Source organism: Falco punctatus (genome assembly GCF_963210335.1).
Source record: "Falco punctatus genome assembly, chromosome: 15".
Lineage (NCBI taxonomy): Eukaryota > Metazoa > Chordata > Aves > Falconiformes > Falconidae > Falco > Falco punctatus.
Genome location: NC_137595.1, coordinates 23080704 through 23089524, shown reverse-complemented (window position 1 = coordinate 23089524; position 8821 = coordinate 23080704). Strand labels below are relative to the sequence as shown.

Genomic DNA, 8821 nt, shown 5'->3' with positions numbered 1-8821 from the left:
ACGAGTTCATTGCCCTTTATTAGAGGTGTCACAGAAGTTCCAACCCACTGAAACAGAAAGCCCTAAACCCATTAAACTAGGAAGAAAGATTGGGTTGACTCAACCAAGCGAGAAACACCCTGACAAACCTCTAACAGGTGGGAACAGCATCCCTGCTGCTGGGCTGAGACATTTCAAAGGACCTGGAAGGAAGAGGAGGTGGGACGTGCTGAGCATCGCTGGAGGCAGGGGCTCTAGTGACCCCCTCCAGTCCTGCCCCTCGCAGGGGCGAGGGCTGCGGTGGCCTCTCCCCGTGCCCACCCTTGCATGGCCCAGAGACATGACAAGACCCTATAAACGCCTGTGGGTGTGATACTTGTTCCTTTGTATCTCAGGAGGGTTTTGGCTGGGGCAAAGTGAAGCTGGCTGAGGCCCATGAGGTTGTGATGCTCTGTGGGCTTTCCTGCAGGGCATCCAGGTTGCCTAAACCCAAATGGCTGAAAAATCCAAAGTGCTGGGATGAAACCAGCAGGAATTAAGGCTTAAAGGCTTCAGGCTAAGGCCAGGAGGGAGATTTGAGCAGGCACTCAAGTGTTTTGCTGGATGGTGACCTCTCCCAGAGCTACCTGAACCCAAGACAAAATCAAGGCTGGGAGAGCAGCACCGGACTGCATCTTTCTTGGGTCTAGAACTTAAAACAGGGCACAGGATAGTTTCTATATCCCACTCTTTGCACTTCAAGATGGTATGAATTTACAGGGAAAAAGGCAATAGAGGATTCACCTTGCCTTCTCCACCCAGCCGGAGTCACGTTCCTTCAGCCACCCCTGAGTCGTGTGATCTGTGAAAGGACAAGTCTGTTCCCAGGCATCAGGAGAAAGTGTACGAGAGGCACCGAATGCACCGTACAGGATCTTGTACTTGGGGGCTGGTGTCAGGGGCTCCCCGGGGAAGGGAAATGGTCAGTGGAGAGGTCTGGGGGTCTTCACAAGAACTGAGCAAATGTCAAATAATTCACATGGCTGCTTGATCGTGTGGGGACAGAGGGAAACCAGCTTGCTAAATATAGGGCACTCGGGGGGGTGGGGTGGGGGGTGGCAGGGAGACCAAGGAGCTGGAAGACTTACAGGAGAGGAAGATGGCAAGGAGCGGGAGGGCAGACACGGCCGCCGTGCTGACCGTGAGGACGGTCAAGTCCACGAACTCGGTGCATCCTTCTTCTGTGGTCAAAGAAACCAGGTGTCAGCACGAAATGCCATCCGGAGCAAAAGAGAAAGGAGAAAGACAAATTGCCACTGTGAAAAGATGTACATATGGCAAAAAAAACAAGGAAAAATTAATGGAAGTCTGAAAACTAGTTTTGCTTTTGCAAAGATTCCTCTTGCCTGAAAACTCCAATTTGTTGGTTTTTTGGTTTTGTTGTTTTGGGTTTTTTTTGAGCAGGTCTGACTCCCAATGGCTGAGTTGAAAGGATATAGGGATTACATATCGTGGGCAAGTTTTAGCCTCAGTGTGATAAATCCTTGGGGTGGTCCCTGGAGCATCCCCTCTCACCGTGGCGATGGTGGATGTTTTTTATGAGGAAGCTGGTCGTCAGCACCACCGAAACCACTCCTCCAGGAGCAGCATAGCCCATCGTGCGCTGTGCTGGCCAAGGGAAAGATCACAAAGTGATGTTAATGTGTGTTACGAGACGTGGATGGGGGTCTGCCCTCACCCACTGTCTGGTGTGGAATCCACCAGCCTGAGTTAGCACAGAAGTAGAAATGAAGTTTTTATGTAAAAAAGTCAAGGATGAGATTTTTGGCAAAATAAAAACCTCATGGCCCAGTTTTATCTCCCTCCCTGCCATCCCTGGTAAAACATCTCACCTGTTTTACTTTTCAGTTGGATGAGCTTTGTAGGCTGGAAGGTTACTGTGGCAGAGACCAGGAAGGTTACCACGATCACGTATGTAAGGGCGATCTCTGGCAATATGATTGCAATAGAAGGGCCTGAAAGAAAACAGGACAAGGCAGACTACTGGTTCTTGCATCTGTCTGCCACCTGCACCACTTTGTAACCCTCCACCTTATCCCTTTCCCACCCTCTCCCGGCTCCCAGCGTTTTCACCCTGTCCTTGCAAGCAGCCTCTCCATCCCTTGAGCGTTTTAACTGCCCTTCTGCAACAGGCCCTGGGAAAGGGCTCTGGGAAGGGGCAAATAGCTACATTCATTGTGTGGGTGGGTGTGTAACCCACACGGTGGTCCAGGCCCCCCCACTGGCTGAGATCACTCATGGGGAAGACACATGTCGCTCTGTCTGGGTCTATCCCCACGTGTTTAGCTGTGGGACCCTCCCTCTCCAGGGCACCCCTTCCTCTCTGACCCCCGTGAGACCCTACATCTGCCACAAGGTCCTCACCCCACTGGTCTGCACAGCAAGGATTGCTTTTCTGCACCGTGCCCTGTGCAGGGAAAGGAGTGGGGTCTGCATCACGCCACCCCCCACCTCAAACCCCACAGCCACCTCCTACCTTCCTCTCGCATCCAGAGGATCCCGGCGGTGCCTGCCAGGATGGAGGCGACGCACACCAGCCCGCAGGTGTAGGCGCTGAGCCATCTCCACAGCTCCCCCCCTAGACACCCAGAGCAGCGTGGGGTGACTGGAGTGAACCCCCGGGATGCCCTGTGCCAGTCCCACCCCTTCCTCAGGGTGGGATGCAGCTTGTCCTCACCCGGGATGCTGTGGGCTATCCCTGGCCAGGCCTGGTGGGTTTGACCCGCTCTTTAGCGTGGGTACCTGGAAAGGGCTCTTTTCCCCCCAGTACAGTGTATTAAGCATATTCTCTTAAAAACAGAGCTTTGTAATCAAAAAATGCTCCTGAGAAACGTCTTTTTCTATAAAAGTGTCAATCGATCACCTCAGCTCTCTAGAACAAAACTATCTGGGAAGAACCAGAATCTAACCTAGCTTGAAAACAGAGTAAATCCATTTTTGCCACTAAAAAATTTTGCCAGGGAAAGTTTCTCTGTGCTTATAAAGACTTGTCGGATGATGTGAAGATGAGGTGTTCACACAGCAAGAAGGGGAATTAGCTGATTTCCAGCTCTTCCCATGGCAATGCTCCTTGCTCTCCCCCACCAGACCAGAGAAATGAGGTTTTGGCTGCCCCACAACTGCAGACTCACTTATTCTTAGCTTGTCAGACTGGCAGACAGGAAAAATTAATCCCCATCCTGAGACGGCAGCAAAGACCACGGCAACCACTGCAACCCTCAGTGCGTCCTGCAAGGGAGGGGAGAGACCTGGGAAGAAAACACCCGAGCAGCCAGGCATCAGGCCACTGGCAGGACCAGCATGGATGGCTCTGATGGGCTCCTCCATCACCAGGACAGATTCAATTTATTTGCCACCTGGTGGCAAAATCGGCACTTTCTGCAGCAGGCTGCAGCCCACGAGATGCCCAGCCTGGGGTGCATGCTGCCCACAGGCTTCCCGGCCACCCCACCGCCCACGTCCTGCTCACCATCACCTCAGCCTAGGGCCATCACTTGGGACCTTCTCCAAGTGGGAGCAGCCAGTCTCCTGCCACCCGTCTTGCCAAGGACGGTGCCTTGGGGGGATCAGGGACTGGGATGGCTGCTGACCATCCTACGATGGGGAGCTCCTGCCAACAGCACGTGGGCCACAACCTCACAAGAGGATGGCCAGACCTTGAGGGGATGGAGGCAAAGGGATGGGATGAAACCACCCAGGGATCCCCAGCAGAGGGTGGAGAAAAGGAAAAGCAGCAGGAGGTGAAGCCCCAGCAGCCATCACCTGCAATGGTGACGTTCAGGGAGGTTTCTTGCCAGCTTATCCCATTGCTGGCGTTGCAGGAGTAGGAGCCACAGTCTGACTTCTTTGCTGACCTCAGGTACAAAATGCTGAGGCTGTTGGAGAGGTGGAAACCTCTGTCTGAGGGAATGGGCTGCCCATCCTTCTTCCAAGTGATGGTGTCCACCTTGCCCTCCATCACCTCACAGAGGACCGTGCCGGTGGCCCGGGCCACGAGAGCACTGCTCTGGAGCTGAGGGCGAGTCACGGGCTCTAGAAAGGGAACAGAAACATCAGCACTTCTCTCAGACATGCCCTGGAGCATCTATGATGGGGATGTGGGCTGCAGCTGTCACTGCAGCTTCCTTAAGTCTCCTTCGAATGTCCCATGCTGCACAGGGCTGCTGTACTTTCTGGGTTTGGCTTTTTTTTCTAGCAGAATTATTGCTTTTATTGCATATTGGTAAATACGGGGTGTTTTTTCCTCTCAGAAAATGAGAGGAAAAAAAAAAGGAAAAGGATGCAGATTCATTAAGATTTATGTGAGGTGGAAAGGAGAAGTGGGTGGTGAAAGGCTGTGGTAACATTATGGCAGCAATTGTTTTACTGCAGAGAAAGGATAACGCCAAAGCAAATTAAGGAAATTGCCCAGAGAGATATTGAGGAGGAACTTCTGTGTTATTAAAGTGTACTCTTGTCTCTGTGGCAGCAGCTGGCGCCTGAAAATTGCAAACATCAGTTAGTATGGTCTGAGGGGAAGATTTTTTTCACGACTTCTCCATAAAGCTCACCCTGCTGGGCTTAGCTCCATCAGCTCTACCTGGTCTCCTTTGTAAAAGTGCTGGAGGTACTCTCCACAGGTGGCAGTGGGTTGACAGCATCCTACCAGTCCCTCCTTCCCTGCACTTAGAATAAAAAACAAGGGAGGAAACTGCCTTCTCCAGGTGGACCCCAGCCCTTTGTCACAGCCAGGCACCCCAGGAGGTCTCCTTGGGCAGCATCGCCAGACCTTCTGCCCTAGGACAGGTTTGGAACCTCTTCTCAAAGCCTCCCTGGTGATGTCTCCATGCACGACAGGTTCAAAGAAACTCACGACTGACCCGCTGGACTCAGCCCAAACTCCTTCTCCAAACCCCTTTGTCAGCTGATGGTCCATACCCAGTCAAATCATACCACTGCTCAGCTTGTGGCCATCAGCTCGGTCCTCCCTCCCATGCCCACCGCTTACTGAGGACTTCCAGCAGGATTCTCAGGCTCTCCCTGTCTCCCACGTTGGCAGTCACTTTGTAGATGCCACTGTCGCTTTCCTGGACATCCTCCAGCAAGAGAGATCCATTGGCTGGATGGAAAATGGCTCGTCCTGCATAGGGCACGTGGATGGCAGTGTTGTGAGACCCCCTGTAGTACTGCAGGATGGTGCGGGAGCTAGTGCCATTGAGGTACTCCCACTGCATGGAGTAGATGTGCGTGATGTTTTCCGGCCCAGGAAGCAGCACCGAGGATCCCACAGCAGCAGCTTTTCTCTCGAGGGGTCCCACCGCTTCTATGGCCTGTTGCAAAGGCACCAGCAGCCCTGGATGGCAGGGAAAAGGAAGCTGAGCTGGGGGAGACAGAACAAGTTGGCGTGGCTTGGGAGAGGCTGCCACTTGGTCACAGCCTCTCACAAAGGCATCGCCATTGCCCGTCATGCTGCCAGGCAGGGAGACATCCCAGCTGGAGCTGATATAGGTGCTAAATACAGCACAGGGTGCTTGCAGATACATGGCTGCAGGGCTGTGAGCTTTTGCTACTTGAATTTTGTGTGTATTGTGGTGACATTTCTTCCCAGTCTGGACCCAGAAGGGACTTTCTAATCCTGATCTAATTTCCACGGCAAATTCCCAGTTACTGGTCTTGTCTGGGGCTGAAAGTGTCCACCAGCTCCCAGCCGAGAGGGACACAGCCGTCTCCCCAAAACACATGGCAATTTCTGGGCTTGGCATGACTGGGGCTCTAACAGGCGCTTGAAGACCTCTAGAGGAGCTGCTGTGGGTAAGGTCACAGCTCCCAGCCCAGGGGGAAAAAAGAAGAAAAAAAAAAAAAAAGCCAGGCAGAAATCACTGTCTTGTAAAAGGGGATGCTTTAAAAAAAAGGTGAGGCTAAAAGGTGTAAAGCAAGAAGCCAGCCATAGGCAGAGGAAACCCCAAAAGGGTATTTATCTACACCGGCAGAGGTTCAGTTACTTGCCAGCAGCAGTCCTAGGGCTCCTAGGAGGCTGCTCGGAAGGGGGCACCAAGATTTCTGCTAAAGGTCCTCGCTCAGTCTAGCCCTTGCACGGGAGCATCTGAGTCTCGCTGAGATGGGGACCAGCGGCAGTGATCCCAGCCTGTTCCCAGCCACCCTTCACTGAACGACCACAGCCATGCTTCCCAACAAAGGGGATGTCATGGAAAGACATTTCCAGCACCTGCGGCCCCCAGCACCCCGCTCAGGCAGCGAGGCGGAGGGATGCTCGGCAGGCAGGATGTGCATGAGCATCCACAGATGCTAATCTCAGACCCACCAGCTGCACCGGCTGTGTTTGCTCTTCTCCCTCTCCACCGTGTCTCGCTTCCTGCCCCGATAAGCAGATGTTTGCGTGCATTTACACTGCCGCCTGCTGCCTCTGCAAACAATCCTGGAAATTGCCCCTTGCACTCTGACTGGTGATTTCTCTTAGCAATTTTGCAGCATAAGTGGGAAAGAAAATAGGTGTAAATCAAGCTCATCTGATGATTTTAATTTCTCGCTCTCATAACCTTGAGAAACAGCTACCAGCTTTTATTTCTGTGCCTTCATGCCCCCCAAACTTTAAGACATGCAAGGAGAAGAAACAATCTTACGACGGAAAATCCCTTTGGTCTGGGAAAACACTACTTATACAGGACACAGGGTACCACTAGTAGAAGATAAGATAAAATACTTAATCACAGGCATCTTTTACAACTGCAATATTCAAAGCTTATCCTATAGACACTCAAACAGAGCTTGCTCACACCATGGCATCCAAAACTCTAGGTACATTGTAATGGGTTTTGGTGACTTGATTAATGGGTAATTGCTGGCTCTGAAAATCTTTGTACATCTGTGCTTCAGGGCAGTTAGTACATATATAAGGACCACAGTGAGATTGCTCACATGAGTATAACTGCAATAAATTTTGTGGGTTTGCATATATCAGCCCCCGTATAAATCTGTCTGCAGTACCCTTTTAGCCTCGGCACAGTGCCTAGCTCTTGAGCTGCTTCTCCTTCCTCTGTCTTTAAAGAGCGAAGCAGAGACACCGTTCCCTTCCAGGTTAAGCGTTTTGCCCCATCTAAAAAATCTAACTTAAAAGGACCGGAGATGCCCATGCACACTTGCAAAGCCCTGCTGAAGCCTCGGGCTTGCTGCAGGTTTGCAACAGGCAAGGATCTGGCCCACAGAGCACTGGATGGCACTGGCACCTGGCCCAGCCTGGGGACAATTTACCTGCAAGGAGCAGCCAGCTGGTCCCCAGCCGCTTTGCGGAACTGCACGTCAGCATCTGTCAAGGAAGAACAGCTCAAAAATTGCTATGCTTTTAAAATGTCTTAATTTCCTTCAAAACTGCCTTGAATTCCACTCTGCAATAAGAGTAACCGGTCAGGCTGTACCGTGTGAGGAGTTCCACAGTTGTCAGGACTGGATTTCTGACGCTGACGAGGGCAGTGCGGTGGTTGGTCCCAGTCTGGTCTGGCTCCAGCCTCACTGTGTTCCTGCCGACTGCGCCTCCCTGGGGACCCTTCCTGGGAGGCTCCCGCTGTCGGGCAGCAGCTGCCCGCTCTTACCCCCGTGCTCGTCGGTGCTGGCCACTCCCCGGCGCTGCGAGTGGGCAGCGTGGGCAGGCAGAGCTGCCTGCTCACTACCTGCACGGCCGGCTCCTGGCACTCAGAGCCCGGACGGCCTTTCTGCCGGGGCAGAGCTGCAGTGCACCCCAGAAGTGGTCCCCCTCCAAGAAATGCTGAGCTTGATTGCCAGGCCAAACCAGAGGGAATAACTCATCCAACTCTGCTTCTAGGAGAACTTTCCTATGTCAGTTCTCACAGCAGTATGAGTTACAGGGGATGTCCCTGATCATTTCCACGGTCTGAGTCCAGAAGATCCATCCCTGTCCCTTTCTTACAGCTCCATCATCTTCCATCCTGTCCCTGGGAGAGGAGCCCAGTGGCCTGAGCAGAGCAGAGGTTCAACTCATCCTCCAGCCTGTTCCTAGCAGTGGCCAGGGGCTCAGACAGAGCTCCAAAACACTTGTCCCACTGCAAGTGCCTTTTTCCTCCAGCAAGGCAGGTGTAGACTGAGATCATCCATGTCCCACAAGCTTTCTGCAAAGGGAATTCTAGTTTAAGGAGGAGACACTCCTGGGATCAGAGGAGCACCTGGTGACCAAATTTCATGCTCTAGACAGGAGAGCAGGGGTATGAGAGACTTGGGAAGGTTTGAGCTTGGCCCCAGAGCACAGGGGAAAGCTTTCCTGCCCCGCCGAGCGCGGCTGGCCCTGTCTGACTCGCATGGACCACCAAAACCAGAGCAAGATGTGTCTGGGACACGACCGCTGTGTGTTAAGCATTAGGAAAAAGTGGGTGAATACAGATGTCATCAGGTCCAGAGCACCAACACGGTGACACCTGCTGGCTCCATCAGCCAGGGAAAGCACCCAGCCCACACCTCCCGCCTGACCTGTATGCCGTGCTCAGCCCGATGCTGCCCTTGCCATCCCTTTTCCCATTTCTTGACCCTTCCTTTCTCCACCTGTCTCCTTCCAAATAAATGTGCTTGTAATTACTTTCCCCCCTTGGTCTTCCTTTTGCGGCATCCATCTACAAATTTATTCCTGACACCATTCCGCACACAATCTCAGCTGCAGCTGGTATTACCAGTTTGATTTTGCCTGGGTGATGCTGGCTTTGTGCGTTTTCTCTCTGGGAGGTCCCCAGTGCTCCCTGTGGTTATCCAAGAGAGAGACAGTGGGTTGCTTCTCATTTCTCACCACCACAAAACCTAGCTG

At 52.7% G+C, this 8821-nt stretch overlaps 1 protein-coding gene across 10 annotated transcripts; it reads right to left on the bottom strand.

The window, feature by feature from the left end:
• LOC308053713 (uncharacterized protein) lies at positions 1–7549 on the bottom strand. 10 transcript variants are annotated; one of them, XM_080365332.1, is made up of 12 exons: positions 7431–7549; positions 7267–7321; positions 5006–5350; positions 3781–4050; positions 3150–3266; positions 2495–2596; positions 1851–1973; positions 1534–1621; positions 1365–1438; positions 1107–1199; positions 763–820; positions 1–182 (listed from the first exon to the last, which is right to left on the bottom strand). In XM_080365332.1, the coding sequence occupies exons 2-12, from the start codon at positions 7319–7321 to the stop codon at positions 131–133; spliced, it is 1377 nt and encodes a 458-aa protein (XP_080221458.1). In that variant the 5' UTR covers positions 7431–7549; the 3' UTR covers positions 1–130. The 10 variants fall into 10 exon arrangements, 6 of the variants coding, with proteins under 6 accessions (XP_080221458.1, XP_080221460.1, XP_080221463.1 ...); XR_013923773.1 differs by having other exon boundaries at positions 129–182; positions 1534–1626; XR_013923772.1 differs by lacking the exon at positions 1365–1438 and having other exon boundaries at positions 763–973.
• Positions 7550–8821: the final 1272 nt, after the last annotated feature.